At 41.4% G+C, this 15,132-nt stretch overlaps 1 protein-coding gene across 2 annotated transcripts in view; it reads right to left on the bottom strand.

Annotated features, from left to right (window-relative positions):
- The window catches only part of ATXN3 (ataxin 3), a gene marked incomplete at its 5' end in the record, with an annotated part of 30,705 nt that extends 15,573 nt beyond the window's left edge, over positions 1-15,132 (bottom strand). For both annotated transcript variants that reach the window (XM_080910002.1, XM_080910001.1), the window contains 6 exons: positions 2,485-2,572; positions 5,038-5,104; positions 5,469-5,554; positions 7,664-7,708; positions 7,901-8,065; positions 15,109-15,132. In XM_080910002.1, the coding sequence (XP_080766128.1) occupies positions 2,485-2,572; positions 5,038-5,104; positions 5,469-5,554; positions 7,664-7,708; positions 7,901-8,065; positions 15,109-15,132 (475 nt within the window). The remainder of the gene's footprint in view (positions 1-2,484; positions 2,573-5,037; positions 5,105-5,468; positions 5,555-7,663; positions 7,709-7,900; positions 8,066-15,108) is intronic.

Below are 15,132 nucleotides of genomic sequence, written 5' to 3' on the forward strand. Positions count from 1 at the left end.
CACTGACCCAATACAACTACTGAACCTGATTTCAACTCAGATTGAAGTGTGAAAGAAACCATCAAAGATGAAGTGTAAGGACTTAAACACTGGGTGTCTGTGACATCACAGCTCTGTGGCTAACCAGCTGGAGATACAGAGCAGAGTTCTGCATCACATATGCACAGCCAGGATTTTCAATACGTATCACCCCAAAGTACAACACTTTTAGGTCTAATTATAGTGCCACTGTGTATGTTTTTAATAAATAAATAAGATTCACTTTTAGAGCCTTTTATCATAAAAATATTTACAGAGAAAAAGGGAGAATGAACAAGAAGTGGACAAGGTATAAAGAAATAGGTCACAAGGGAAAGGGTACAGGGAGACCTTCCTCTTTTATATCTGTTTTTAGTTTAGGTTTCTTTTTGTTTGTTTTTTAATAAGAAGTTTGTTGTGTTCTGTTTAAACTGGATATAATCAACTGACTGGTCAAATAAAGGAGATCTAAGAATTGATCTAAGAAGTTAACCCAACATGAGAAGCAAGACTTTTGGAGATCATTTGTGTACAACAACCCAAGTGGAATGAGTTCAATAGACCATGCACTCGAGATTATTCTACTGAGAAAATTGAAATGGGCAAGCCGCTACAGTTTCAGAGTCGTGAGAAGCTCTTTATTTTTAATCCATAAAGGCAAAGAGTTTTTCACCATGCACAGACTGTTTTTTAAGGGAGTGGGAGGAATGTTCAACTCAGGAGAGCATTAGACCAAAACTGAATGCTGACTAGCTGGATGGGAGCCACAGGATACAGCATACATGGAAGGTCTGGCCTACGTGGAGGGGCTGGCCTACACGGAGGGCCAGGCCAATCTATTTTAATAAGCTCAAACCACAAATTACAGAAGCAAGGTGAGACATTTGCTACCAAAAAAATAATTACATCTATTCTCAGAAGAATACAAGAGAAAGCCATAAAGAAAAGCAATGTGTAACAGATGGAGAGCCAAGTTGTGGAACCAAGGAGTCATTTGAAACCTCTAAGCCCAAAATTATAACTAACATATTTTACATAACTTTAAAGCCATGTTCAGCTGCTATGGTACAGGAATGTATAGGGTCAATATCTGGTTTACCTGTTGTGAAGACTCTTGCTACTTAGGAATGATGGGGAAGAGAAAGGAAAGAAGCTGGGGATGCAATTGAATTACAGTATCAGGGGCTGGAGAAATGGCTTGGAGTTAAGAGCACTGGTTACTCTTGTAGAGGTAGCAGGTCTAGTTCTAGCACCCACATGGTGACTCTCAACTGTCTGTGAATTCAGTTCCAAGAGTCCCAAAACCCTCTTCTGGCCTCTTTGAGAACTGCATGCCTGTAGTGCACATAGAATCAGGTAGGCTTTTAAAACATCTTACCGTATAAAATAATTTTTTAAAAATCAAAATGATTGCTGAGCATGGTGGTTTACGCCTTTAAACCCAACACTTGGGAGGCAGAGGCAGGCAGATCTCGGAGTTCCAGGCCAGCCTGGGCTACAAAGCCAGGGCTCTTTTACATAGTGAAACAAAACAAAACAAAACAAAACAAAACAAAGCAGAACACCCTGAAGAATATAGGGGAGTTCTGGCTCCCACAGTAACTTTACACCTAGTCAGAACAGCAAATGTCATAAAGGTAGATGATGGTCAAAGACTACTACACTTATGACTAGAATTAGAAGGTAGTTGTGATAGTTTGCATATTCTTGGCCCAGGAAGTGGCACTATTAGAAGGTGTGACCTTGTTGGAGGAAGTGGGTCACTATGGGGGTGGGCTCGGAGACTCTCCTCCTAGCTGCCTGAGGATGCTCAGTCTGTTCCTGGCTTCCTTCAGATGAAGATGTAGAACTCTCAGCTCCTCCTGCACCATGTCTGCCTGGATGCTGCCATGCTCCCACCTTGATGACAATGGACTGAACTTCTGAACCTGTAAGCCATCCCTAATTAAATGTTGTCATTTAAAAGACTTGCCTTAGTCATGGTGTCTGTTCACAGCAATAAAACCCTACCTAAGAAGGTAGTTATAGTCATTGGCAATGCCAAGATAAGTGTGAAGAAAGTGATCTTTGAAAGAGGAATAGTTCCTGGTGTGGAAGTGACTAAGAATTTAAGGAAAAGAGATAAATAACCAGACAACCAAAGTCTCCAATCAAAAAGGCAGCTCACAGATGACGGCACAGACAGGGCGTGCTAATTCAGACGAGGTAACTCAAAGGCACTGGAGTCCTCAAGAAGAACAGTGGCTGAAAATAAGTCAACAGGAATAGGAGGAGCATGCCCTTCCTCCTGTCAGCCCTGTGATATGTAGGGTGTAGAAGCAAAAGATAATAGTGCCTAAGAATGGAAAGGACACGGAACTGTGTCACCCACACCACAGTCAGAGTACTGCACTGTCACAGTCACAAACCATGACTCAGCTTTTATTTAAGCTATTTTTAAAGATAACATTTTTTGGTATTATTTACCTTCTTGCTGTAACTGAGCCAAGAATAGTGCGAGGTATGTATCTGATATTAATTCTGGACCCGTCAACAGAGAATTCAAGTTAAACCACTAGGAAAAAAAAAATCAGTATTTAAGTTAATGAACATTATATATAAAAATAACGTCTCATGTTAAACATATAACCCACCAAAATTTAATAAGTCTACCTAAATAACAGAAAACATCAAACTGAGTATTTTTAAAGTACTGAATACTGTGACTTAAAAAAAAAAACCGCTGAACATTTGTCACTACTAAATACTTTCCTAAAAACAAATTTTTAACAATAAATTAAGGCATTAACCTGAACTTCCAATAGGAGAGCAGCTGAGAGTATCTTAAGATGCCCTTTTTGATAGCTGTAACTAAGTGGTTTCATATTATCAGGTCAACACACAGACTCATGTTATACTAACAGACAAAAAAATGATAGCAATACACTTTTTCATTGAGCCAAAAGACTCCAATTTCTAAAAGGTAGACACTCTAGGAAGAGAATTTATGACCAGCACTTCATTCTACTAAAGACCTATAAGCTACCAATGTGATTAACAGCATTAAGTCACAACCTCAGAAGTGCCCTAACTTAAAATAGAAAAATGCTAAAAGGTTCCAAAGTCATGCTTAATTACATGCATAACTAAGGGCTCTTCCTGGATTTTGAAACCAGCTAGAGTACTTTTCCCAATCACTTCTTTCTTTCCACAGACCAGAGGCTGGCCTCAGGACTCACAGATCAGCCAAGCCCCTGCATCCTGAGTGCTGGGATTAAAGCTGTGCGCCATCACATCGAGCTAAAACTCGGTTCTTAAACAAGAATATGAATCAGAACCAAGAACCAATATACATATTCTTGCCATCTTTGTACCTGTCAATGATAAACTAGTTCAAAATGTAAAAAATCCAAAAAAAAAAAAACCCTAAAAATTTTAAAAGCTCAAAACAATGCTTTCCTATTCCTACTAAGTTTTTATGGGTTTTACATTTCCAGACCTTAAAACCCCAATGATTACTTGATACAGGAAAATAACACTGGGTCATAATTTTCTAAAGGCACAAATAAACTCTCAATGGCTACAAGGGAGGAAGGCAGAGAAGTTAAATGCCATTGACCCTGGACTTTCGCAGAATTAATTCCTGTTCAGTCAAGCGTCACTACTATACACACGGCTCTTTACCGGTTCTCTTTGCACCTTACAAGGAACCGAAAGGTTGCTTTTGGAGTAGGACATGGAACCTTAAGACTTTGTCCTTATTATAAGTATATAACCTGCCAATGATCTACATCACCAAACAATCACTGAAGACTAGCTTCCTGGTGGCTGAATTAAAAGCTAACAATATGGTTTACTTTAAAAAAAAAAAAAAAAAAAAAAAAAAAAGGAAAGAAAAGAAAAGGAAAAAAGAAAGTGAATTAAATCAATATACATGCTTGTATGTATGTGCATCATGTTTGTGTGCTTGGTGCCCAGCGGCACCACTTCCATAAAACTGAAGTTACAGACAGTTGTAAGCCACCATGAGGGTACTGGGAACCAAACCTCTGGGAGAGTAGTAAAGTCATACCTGCTGAGCCACATCTCCAGATTCAATATACTGTTTCTTATGTAACTTATATATTTATTGTTGGATTTTCAAACACAGGGTCTCTATGCAGCTTTGGCTGAGCTCACAGAGAACTATCTCCCTGTCTCTGCTGGGATTAAAGATGTGCAACACCACAACTGACATGAAGCGGACAGCCGTCCCTCTCCCGTCTCTTCTGAAAGTTTCACTGTGCGGTCCAGGCTGGCCTCAGCACTGGGATAAACTGCACACACTTATATTAACACTTGTCTTTTTTACAATTCGTACTTTAAAAAGTCTCTATTACCCACATTAACCCATCAACATGACCAAGACAGGGAGGACCCTCACCAGAGCCCCGTCTCCGAGTCCCTCTGGACCTTCTCTCCACCTCCAGCTCTACACAAGCCCTGGTCAGTCTACTTCCTGTCATTAGATCTTAGCTCCCAGTTCTGAGATTCATCCACGCCGTGAGTGTATTAGCAGCTCGTTCCCTTTGACTGTGTAAGCTGCTTTTCAATATCCCTCAGCAAGGCCTAACATTCTAACAAGGCATTATGTGACTACTCTAAACCATGTTCAGTGGTCACTCTACAGATGTGTGTGCTGCCAGACACAGGAATTGCTGAGGAGGCCCGTCCCACTAATGCCAACTTCCAAACGTTCTGCTTATCTCTGACACAATCTCAGGCTCTGTTGCAGTGTTGTGCTAAAAGAATGCGCCACACAAAAATATCTGTAATAGTAACCACAGATGCATTCTTTTCAATACAGAACTTTCATTATGACGTAACATATATGGATTTATTTTAAGAATCTGAAGAGAAACTGATTATCTTCTCTTACGCTAACAAATGTTTAGAGTGCACAGAATCCTGTGCTTCATTCCAAAGACACCAGTTTCAAATGTCAGTTTCAAACAGAGTACAGAGTATGATAAAAGGAGAAGAAAATAGAAGACATATTACCTGTTTTCCTAATTTTCTAACTGTAAACCAGTGTTCTTTATAATTGCATATAAAGGATCTTTCATTTCTAGAAAAAAGCCAAAACATGCACTGTTAAAGTTGGGATAGTATGAGATATATACCATCAAGTACTGTAAAATTTCTATCATTTAGGATGTAGCTATACTTAATTACTTATTTTAAAAGATAAAAACCACATAACTATGCATTTTCCACAGGAGCTTAGTGATGTTAAGCCCAAAAACCTCCATACCACTCAGGTCAGAGCCACCACCGACACTGAATAAAGGCATCAAAAAGGTGACAGGGTGAAGTCCAAGGGCATCAAATGCAGAATCAAAGCAAAGACATTCATGATAGATTTGTCCTCATTCAGAAATTACAGCATTAAAATCAATTTAAATACAGAAATGTATGAAAAAAAATCTTACATAGGATCAATTCTGAGCCTCTGGTACTCTGGACTGTTGAATAGGATTAGTTCTAAACCCCAAACTTTCAAGGCATTGCTTATAACCTGTCAAAAGAAAAATAACAGCTTTTCATGAGCTAAACCTGCAAGTCCAAGTTTAAGTACACAGATATCTCATGTAGACACCTATACTTCATATGAAAAATATGTCCCCACAACACCCCACTAAATCCATAAGTAATATACATGTAAACTTAATTTTATTTAATTGCAAGTTTTACAGATTTGTTTTTTATTGTTCTTATCTAAGTGTGTCTGAGTGAGTACAGGTCATGGTATGTGAAGGGCCAGATGGCAGCAGGTGTCCATACAGTGGAGTGACAGCTGGTTGTCAGCATCTAATGTATGTGCTGGGAACTGATCATCTTCTCAAAGACCGTTAAGTATTCTTCAATGGGAAGCCACCTCTCCAGACCCTCATGTCCATTTTCAAAGAGTGCTTTCCATACTGGGTTTCTGAGAAATGTCAGAAAACCACAGAATTTGTAGAGAACACTGTCTCAACCACCCAGAAACACATTCCACACTGTGGGTGCTGTTTGTAAAACTGTTTCACTACATATACTTCTTACCTGCAATAGCAGTGACCAAAGGCATATATTAAAGTCTTCCCGGGGGTTAAAGGAAAGGCTTGGGCACTGGGGAGATGACGGTGGTCAATAGTACATACTGCTCTTACAGAAGCCAAGCTCAGTTCCCAGCGCCCACAGCAGGGCTCACAACCACCTGGAGTCAACTCCAGGGCTCCAGTGTCCTCTTCTGCCCTCCACAGACATGAGCACTCCTGTGCACATATCCACACATAGTCAATACTGTATGCAAATGATTTTTAAAATAAATCTTTAAAAGGATTTGATATATTTTAACCCTCCAGAGTCATGAACAGAAAAGTAAAACCTAATGATAGCAAGCAGATAAAAAGAGAGAAATTAAGACAACGTTCCATTGTCCTCCCAGGAAGACAACAAAGAAACACGTACAACTCAGACCAAATGCAAGTTCGAGAAAGCAAAAATGTAAGCAGAGTCACACACGGGCTCTGCCGACTCTGACCTCTGCTCTCAGCTCAGGCCCATTGGGCCTCACAACGTCACAAGTGAAGTCCTAGATGGAAATGCTAGAGAATGGGGACTCTAGATGGGTAGAGAGAAGGAATGTATAAGGAAATACATTTGCATAAATAGATCTCTCAAAAGACAGATTCAAAAAGAATTTAGACAACCATCATATCATTAGAAAGGACTTCACAAGTACACATATAAAGTCAGACATGGTTGCCCATGACTTCAAACCCAACACCTAGAATGGAGAAGCAGAACTTTGGAAAGTTCAAGACCATGCTAGGCTACAAAAGGACGGACGGACACACACACACACACACACACACACACACACACACACACATGTATATATGTAAAAACACAGGGCGGGATTTTTTTTCTAGAACAGAGTACTTGTCTAGTATGTGACAAGACCTGAAATATCATACCCAGCACTATAAATAAACCGGCAAAGAATTAAAATAAAACCTAAGGTATTGGGATGTGGCTCAGTGGCACACTTTGAGCTCAGCACATGCAAGGCCATGTGGCCAATCTCCACAACACCCTACAAAGGGCTACAAATTACAAAACAGAACTATAAACTGCACCACAGGAATCCAATTCTGTAGGATGATTTAAGTAGAAGACAAGACACTGCAATTTCTCAGATATCCCAGAGATGGTAAGCTTGAAGCACTATCATTTATAGAGTTATTAGCACCTACATGCAAATTAAGCAATCTCTCTCAGAAAGTAATTTTTGGAAGCCCTATTCTAAACTGACTGTGGTTGCACACACCTATAACGTCAGTCTGGAGACACGAGGGAAGACATCCCAAGTCTCAGACCAGCAAGGACTATATAGCAAGAGCCTGCCTGTCCTGCCCTAAGCAAGCGAGCAGCCAACGCCATTCCAGCGTGAAGAGTCTGCTGTCCTTGTGTATGTAAAGCGCGAGCACAGTCTTACCTTCTGTACACACAGTTTACAGAAGGAGCTGCTGAAGCCTCCCTCGGTACATAAAAGGATGTGTCCCACTGTGCCACATCAACCAGAGTGAGCCAAAGCAAAGTGCTACAGAAAATGAGGCGGCACCTCATCTGCACTACTTACTTGAATAGAGAAAAAGCCGCTGTCATCCATATTCCCAGAAGGCTGCTGTTCAATTTTCATGGGCAGTTGTGGGCAGAGGGGGATGGAGAAAGGATTAAAATTAGTGTGCACATTTAAAAGAACACTCTGTACAGCCCCATTTACCAAGTGAAGAGCAGAGTTATAATTAACAAGTCAGACTCCTGGGGGAGAATGGCTCATCTTCCTCTAAAGACTTAGAGCGTCTGAGATCATCACCTGTAAAAACGTGCGGTAGTCTTCACTGGTCACTCCTCCCTCTGCCATTCTCAGCCTTTCCTCCTCGTCTAGCTGGTGGGCAATCGAGGATAACTCCACAGGGCTGAAATACTCTCCTTGTAACAGGTTATTCAGGCAGTGCTGAGCACACAGTGAGCCTTCTTGCTGGTGTTTCCAAAAGAAAAAATTCAAATGTCATCAAGTGAATCTGAACAATATTCTTTAAAAGAATGTAATTACTAACTTTTTAATGCAGTCAAAACAAACCCTATAAGCCCTACGAAAACCTGACTTCACAAGTATATGCATTTTCCTTGTCCATGTGTATTCTACAGTTATTTAACTATGGGAATAAAAATGAATAGCAATTTACAGTATAATTCATCTATCCAATCTCATATAAGCCTAAAGATTAACCTATAAAAACAGCCTTTGAATTTTTCAGTACCTATTAGAATTTATCTTTGGAAATTCCACAGCAAATTACTACTACAAAAAGGAAATGTAAACCCCTAGAACACTCATTCTTTTAACAAGATAGTTGCTACTTGACCTTAAAAAAGCCTATTCTTTCAAATTTAAGAAATGGGATAAAAGAACAATCCTGTCTCACTAAGTTAGAGCTTTGCAGGTTCCTTGTTATATGGAGAAGAGAAGGACAGTCCCAAGCTGGAGATAGTTCATGTCCACAAGTGGACAAACTACTAAGAGGAACTAAGTTCAACTCCCTAAGGGGTCATTAACATCCTCCTCATGAAGGGTGAGCACAATGTCCCATGGGCTCAGGGGCTTCTTGCACTGGCTAGCTGGCTTTATACAACTGGCACCCAGCCTGGCTCCATGTCCACTGCCTAACAGTGGGCAGCTTGCTTGTCACTCTCCTGGACCAACAGTACTGCTTTCCTAAGGTATAGATAAAAAAGGGAGACACATGAGTAGGTGAGTCCTGTGGTCACAGACCCTAAGTCTGCCTTTCTGGAAGGCAAAGGCAAGGCAGATGGGAGAACATAACCTTTTGTTAACTCTGACCCTCTAAAGGACCATCGAGGCCTACTGAACTTAGCCTGACTGACAACATGCCTCCTGGTCTGAGCTATGACTCCAAAGAGCAACTTCAACATGCACTTCCCCCACCCCCAATGAATCACTCCTCTAGGAACAAAATGTAATAGCTGAAGCAGATACAATTAGTACACCTGTCTGCTATACAAGGCGGAGTTCAGAGAGCTTGAGTCTCACAAGGAGCTAGAACAACTTATCTTCAGGATTCTGTCTCTGCCTCTTTTTCCTTCTAATGCTGATCTACTGCTAGGAACAATTTCCATTGAATACTGCCTATGATGGGGTAAGGACAGACAGATGTTCTACTTAAATTCTAGTGGAAATGTAATAATTTCACAAGATAGTCCAGTGGCTAAAAGATAAAAAAGATGCTCAACTTTATTAGTCATCAGGGAAATGTGTACTAAAACCACAACATGGCTCAGTAGGTAATGTGCCTGCTGTCCCTCCCCAGCAAGGTAGTACTTTAATCCCAGAAGACTGCTAAGAGATCTCTGAGTTCAAGGTCATCCTGAGACATCCCAGATCCAGGAATGGTACACACCTTTAATCCAGGCCACACTGTCTGCTGGAGGCCTACATAAGGACACTGGAAGAAGGAAGATTCTCTCTTCTTTGCCTGCTTGCACTTACTTGCCAACACATCTGTTGGAGCCTACTTCTATAGAAAATTAGCTAAAACAACTAGCCTTGTAGGACTGAGCAACTACTAGATTTTTGGACTTTCCATCCACAGCTGCTCATTGTTGGGTTTGTTAGACTACAGACTGTAAGTCATTACAATAAATTCCCTCAATATAGAGAGACATTCCATAAGTTCTGTGACTCTAGAGAACCCTGACTGATACAAACACCACACCTAGCTAAGAAGAAAAAAAAGGACTTTTTTAAAAGAAACATTCACACAGTGCTACTACTAAGCAGTCTCCAGAAGCATTATTACAGTGGAGGTTTAGAAGGACAGAAAACTATTGTTACAGGGATGAGCATAAATAAGTCAAATCTTTCTACAACAATCTCCAGTCTCTACCCTATGGAAAACTCTGTGGTTAGACACACACACTACCAATGCACTCACTAAAGCACTACTTAAAAGCTTTCCAAACTGGAAAGCTTCCAAAGACAGTTTAGAACACAGAATTACATTAACATAAGAACACTATATAAAAATAAAAAGTAAATTAAATGCAACAACCATAGATTTATGTTGTTAAATACATGATTGGACAGTAGAGAGGTAGGCAGAGAAAAGGTAAAAAAACAAAACAAACAAAAAAAAAAACAGAAAAGAAAGAGAGATTGGAAAAAATGGAGCAGGGAAAAGCAGACTTAGATCCCGGTGGCTATAATTGGACATAGATAGATATAAATATGTAAAGGAAATTTATAGGTCTTTATCTCATAATCAAGGCAGTTTGTATCTTTTGTCTATTAGGTATAATCTTATTGTGTAGAAGGTTTATGAATTAAGAATATTATATAAACCCATCAGAAAAGTTACCGGGCTTTGAAGAGATGTTTGTGACGGGCGGTGGAGGAAAGGACCCGGGGAGGTAACCGCCACCCAGAACAGAAGCAGCAGGGCAGGCGGAGTGAACCACCTGGGAAGGGAATCATGGGGAGAGGGCGGCTTGCAATCCGAGTGACAGAGTCCGTGGGCACTGCTCCATATAAAGCGGTGCCCACGGAGTGAGGCTTCGGGGCCCCGATAAAGAGATAAGCCAGATTTTTCCTTTTTTAAAATATTTACTGCAACACAACATGGATGAATCTCTCAAATACTGTTAAAAAACAAAAGCCACACAAGACTCAAGAGTAGACCCCAAAGCTAAGGATGTAGCTAGTCTGTGGTTCAAACCACCACAAAACAAAGACAGTGAAAGCACAGGATGGGGCGAGTAAGTGCTGGGGATCCCGTGTCCTCTGAATAGCAGCCAGTCACCATATTTAACATACAGAAATTATGGCATCCAATTTTCTGATAAAACATTCTTGCTATTAAAAATTAAGATTTGGAGGCTGGAGAGATGGCTCAGGAGTTACTAACACTTGATATTCTTGCAAAGGACCTGGGTTCGGTTCCCTGAATCTACAAGGAAGCTAATAATTGCAGTCCTAAAGGATCTGACACCCTCTCCTGGCTTCCTCGGGCACTGCACGCCCATGGTGCACTTTGATTCATGAAGGCACTCATACACAAAAAAAAAAAAAAAAAAAAATTACATCTTTAAAAAAGAAAAGTGCCTCTCCATCTCATTATGTCCAGGTCATGTGGTACTGGGGACGGCGAAAGCTCGAGCTTCATTCAGGCTAGGCAAGCATTCTACCAATGTGCTACATTCAGTCTCAGACAATTAGCTTTTTTATGAAAAATAAGCACTTAAAATCAAACCGTGACCAAGTGAAATGGTACTGTTCAGGAAGTATGTTTTAACTTAAGGAAACAACAAACTGTTCAAACCAATTAAAAATCATATTGTCACAGATTGTCAATTCTACATGAACCAAAAGGTGGCTTGTCTCCACCTCTCTCCACCGCTTACCAGCATTTTTCTGTCTTACTGATACCCCTGTTAGCTCTTTCTAATCAAGGTTTTACCCAAGTAGGGAACTGGCAAAATGGCTCAACAAGAAAAGGTGCCTGCTGTGACCATGCAGACCTAAATTTAATCCCCACGACCCACACAGTGGGAGGAAAAAACCCACTAAATTGTCCTTTGCCCTCCACATGTACAATGTGGTATGCATATGCAATAAACTACAATAAAATACGTTTGCATTTCACAAAAGAGGACAAGAAACTATTCTTGCTATTAAAATTCTATGATTTGGGGTCTATATTTTACTGTGCTGGGCTCAGAAGATAATCATACTACACTTCCACTCTTCCAAGACAGTCTACAAAAACCACAAAAGTAAACTGCAACCAAGCTTTCTTGCCTCTGCCTCCCAAGTGCTAGGATTAAAGGCATGTGTTACCATGCCTGGCTGACAACTGCTTTTATACTCTAACTTCATAGTAAGTATTCAAATGGGTTAAGTGTAAAATTAATTTCAGGAGGAAGTGGTTGATGTCTTCTTTAGTTAACTTCTTGGATAAAGGCAAATTATGGAAAGGAAAAAAAATCTCTGGAAAAGAGCAATTATGCTAAATAGTCCCAGTATGGCCTCTTATGTGACTAATAGCCTACAGTTACAGGTGCATTCTCTTGAAATATGCTACGACTTCATTAAGCATTCACTTGCTACATATATTTAAGTCGGTGATAAAAGCAAATGTACTTTCTAGGACTGGGGAGATGCCTCAGTCAGTAAGGTGCCTGCCATATTAGCCTTAGGATCTGAGTTTAACCCTCAGAACCCTCATTTTAAAAGCCATGCACGGTGGTATCCACTTGTAACCATAATGCTGGGGAGGTGAAAACGGGCAGATACCTGAAGGAACATCACCCAGGTTGTCCTCCTGCCTTTAAATGCATATGCACGTGTGCACCTTCACTCATACACACACACACACAAAGTTAACGCTACTTCTCAACTATTAAGTATATACACCTGCTGATAACTGAATGGCTTCTGAGTAAGCAGATATGTGTATCTGTGCATGCATGTTTGTATATGTGTTCTCATGTACATGTATATGTGTACACACACACACACACACACATATATATATACATGTGTGCTGCTAAGGGTCCAAGTCAGATGTCTTCCTCAGTTGCTCTCCACCTTATTTTTTGAGATAGTCTTTCACTGAGCCTAGAACTCACTGATTCAGCTAGACTGGATGGTCAGCAACCAGAAACCCACCTGGTTCCATTGCCTGCCGAGGCACATCCTCAACCTGAGTAAGATTTTGTTAGCCTAGCATTTTGGATATACTGGGTTCAGTGGTTACCTTCACTGAAATCTGCTCAAATGAGGAACAATGAATATTGTCAAGAGGGTATTATGGGAGATGTCGAGAGGTGGCTCAGCAGTTAAAGAGTACTGGCTGCTTTTCCAGATGACCTAGGTTTAATTCCTAACACCCATGTGGCAGCTCTCAAGCCTCTGTAACTCCAGTTCCAAGGGATCTTCTGGCTTTAATGGGTACTACACACACAGTAGTACACAGACATACATAATGGCAAACACCAATATTTTTTTTTTTTTTTTGGTTTTTCATAACACTCTTTCTGTATAGCCCTGGCTGTCCTAAAACTCTGTAGACTAGGCTGGCCTTGAACTCACAAGAGATTCCCCTGCCTCTACCTCCTGAGTGCAGAGTTATAGGCATGCCACCACTGCCAGCCAAAAATAAGTCTTTAATGCATTAAGTGCCCTATGTTAAGCTTCAATCCCAGGACAGACGGCTGAGGTACCTATTTAACATATCAAATCGGACCAGAACTCCAGGTTCTCCCAGCATCCTTTACTCCCTACCTATTACAGAGCATGGCTGGTACACCTGGCTCTCTACCCTGAACTCTCCAGACCATGGACCATGCTGCCCTTTCCCTAGTGGCTCTTGCCTACGTAATTCATACATTTTGGTTACCCACCCTCTTTGGTATCCTTTTGCACCTTTGGCTCCTGGCTGCTGTATTTCCTTCCCTCTCTCCCTTCCCCTCTCCCCATGTGGCTCAGGGTCATGACCACTCTGGTCTCTCCCAAATATATCTGTCCCTGGCTATGCTGTCCAACATCACTTTCTCCTCCACCATACCTAGAAGTCAAGTCCTTTCCATTTCTTTCTTCATTCACCCTAGAGATGACTCAAGAGTAAAGGGGCTTGCTGAGAAAGCCTGTGACACCTGGCACCCACACCAAGTAGGAGAGAATCAACTTTATCAAGTTACCCTTGACCTCCACACAAGCACAGACACACAAACACTAACTTTTTTAAAAGGATGAATGGCAGGAGTCTCATGAAATAGTGTATAAGGTGTTCAAAGTATAACATGTTTAAAATGGGTTTTATTCCAAAACCTTTGGAAAATTAATTACAAATGAATATATGTGTGGGGGTTGGGGCCATGGTACACTCAAGAGTCATGGCACATGGTCATAATCCCAGCCGGCACTTAGGAGGCAGAGACAGGAGGATGGAAAGTCTGGAGCCAGCTTGGGCTACAAGAAATCTTGTTACAAACTAACTTGCTCCAGTTCCAAAAGACTCAGAAATATCTTCTTAAGAGCACCTAGCAACATCCTTAGATTTCCATCATTTTTGTTTTTCTTTTGTCGTGCATGAACTTTAAAAGCCGTGAATAATGCTCCTTTACACTGTGATAAAAGCAAAGGCCTTTGCTCCAACGTAATAATAGTCTTAACTAGCAACCCTCTCCAAACCTAAAAGGATTATGAAATATGGTATCATGCCAAAGTTGTCCAAGGAACACCCAAATGACTTGATAATTGTATGCCAGCATAGACCAGTTTCTCAAGATGTCACAACAATACTTTTAAGCGTAGTCACTTAGGAATTAAGGTGAGTTAGAGACTAGCTAAATCACACAGTAGAAAGATTCTAATCTATCCATAGTTCCTAAAACAAAGCTGGCCTCCTGGTCCGGAAAAATGGGAGAGCAACCCAAACATCCCGTAATAAAAACTCTTATGACGACTTCCCTCCGGGATTTTCTACTTTACTTCCTAAGTGTCAGGCCCTTCAATGGGAGAGCCACGGTCACAACTGCAGAAGGACGTGGGATAGATCATCAAGATCTAAATGCATGGGACATTCCATTATAGAACTGAGTTGAGAGAAAGTTGGCTCTGCCAGAGGAGTCAGGGGGAGTGGGTGGAGTTGGGAAGGGTCCGCCAGGTGTGGAAAGGCGACTCCCTAGACCAGACCCTAGGAGAGAAGATAGAAGAGACCCGAAAAGGCGTGTCAAGTGAACAAGGTACGCCCGCTCTAATCCTCCCGATGAAGTCCCCCGAAATGCCCAGGTGACCCGCCCGGTCTTCTAGGGCGAGGGTGCCAGGGACGCATGCAGGAGGCTTCATGAGCGGAGCCATGGGGGGAAGGCAGGAAGCACCCCTCACCCAGCCAGGTCGGGATGGGGGCGCTCGGGCCCCGCCTGAGTTCCTGAAGAGGCGACGCTGGTCCCCACTCCCGCCGCCGAGCCGCGGACGGCTCCCCACCGAACGCCCACACTCACTTTCTCGTGGAAGATGGACTCCAT

Source organism: Micromys minutus, assembly GCF_963924665.1.
Source record: "Micromys minutus genome assembly, chromosome: 1".
Classification (NCBI taxonomy): domain Eukaryota; kingdom Metazoa; phylum Chordata; class Mammalia; order Rodentia; family Muridae; genus Micromys; species Micromys minutus.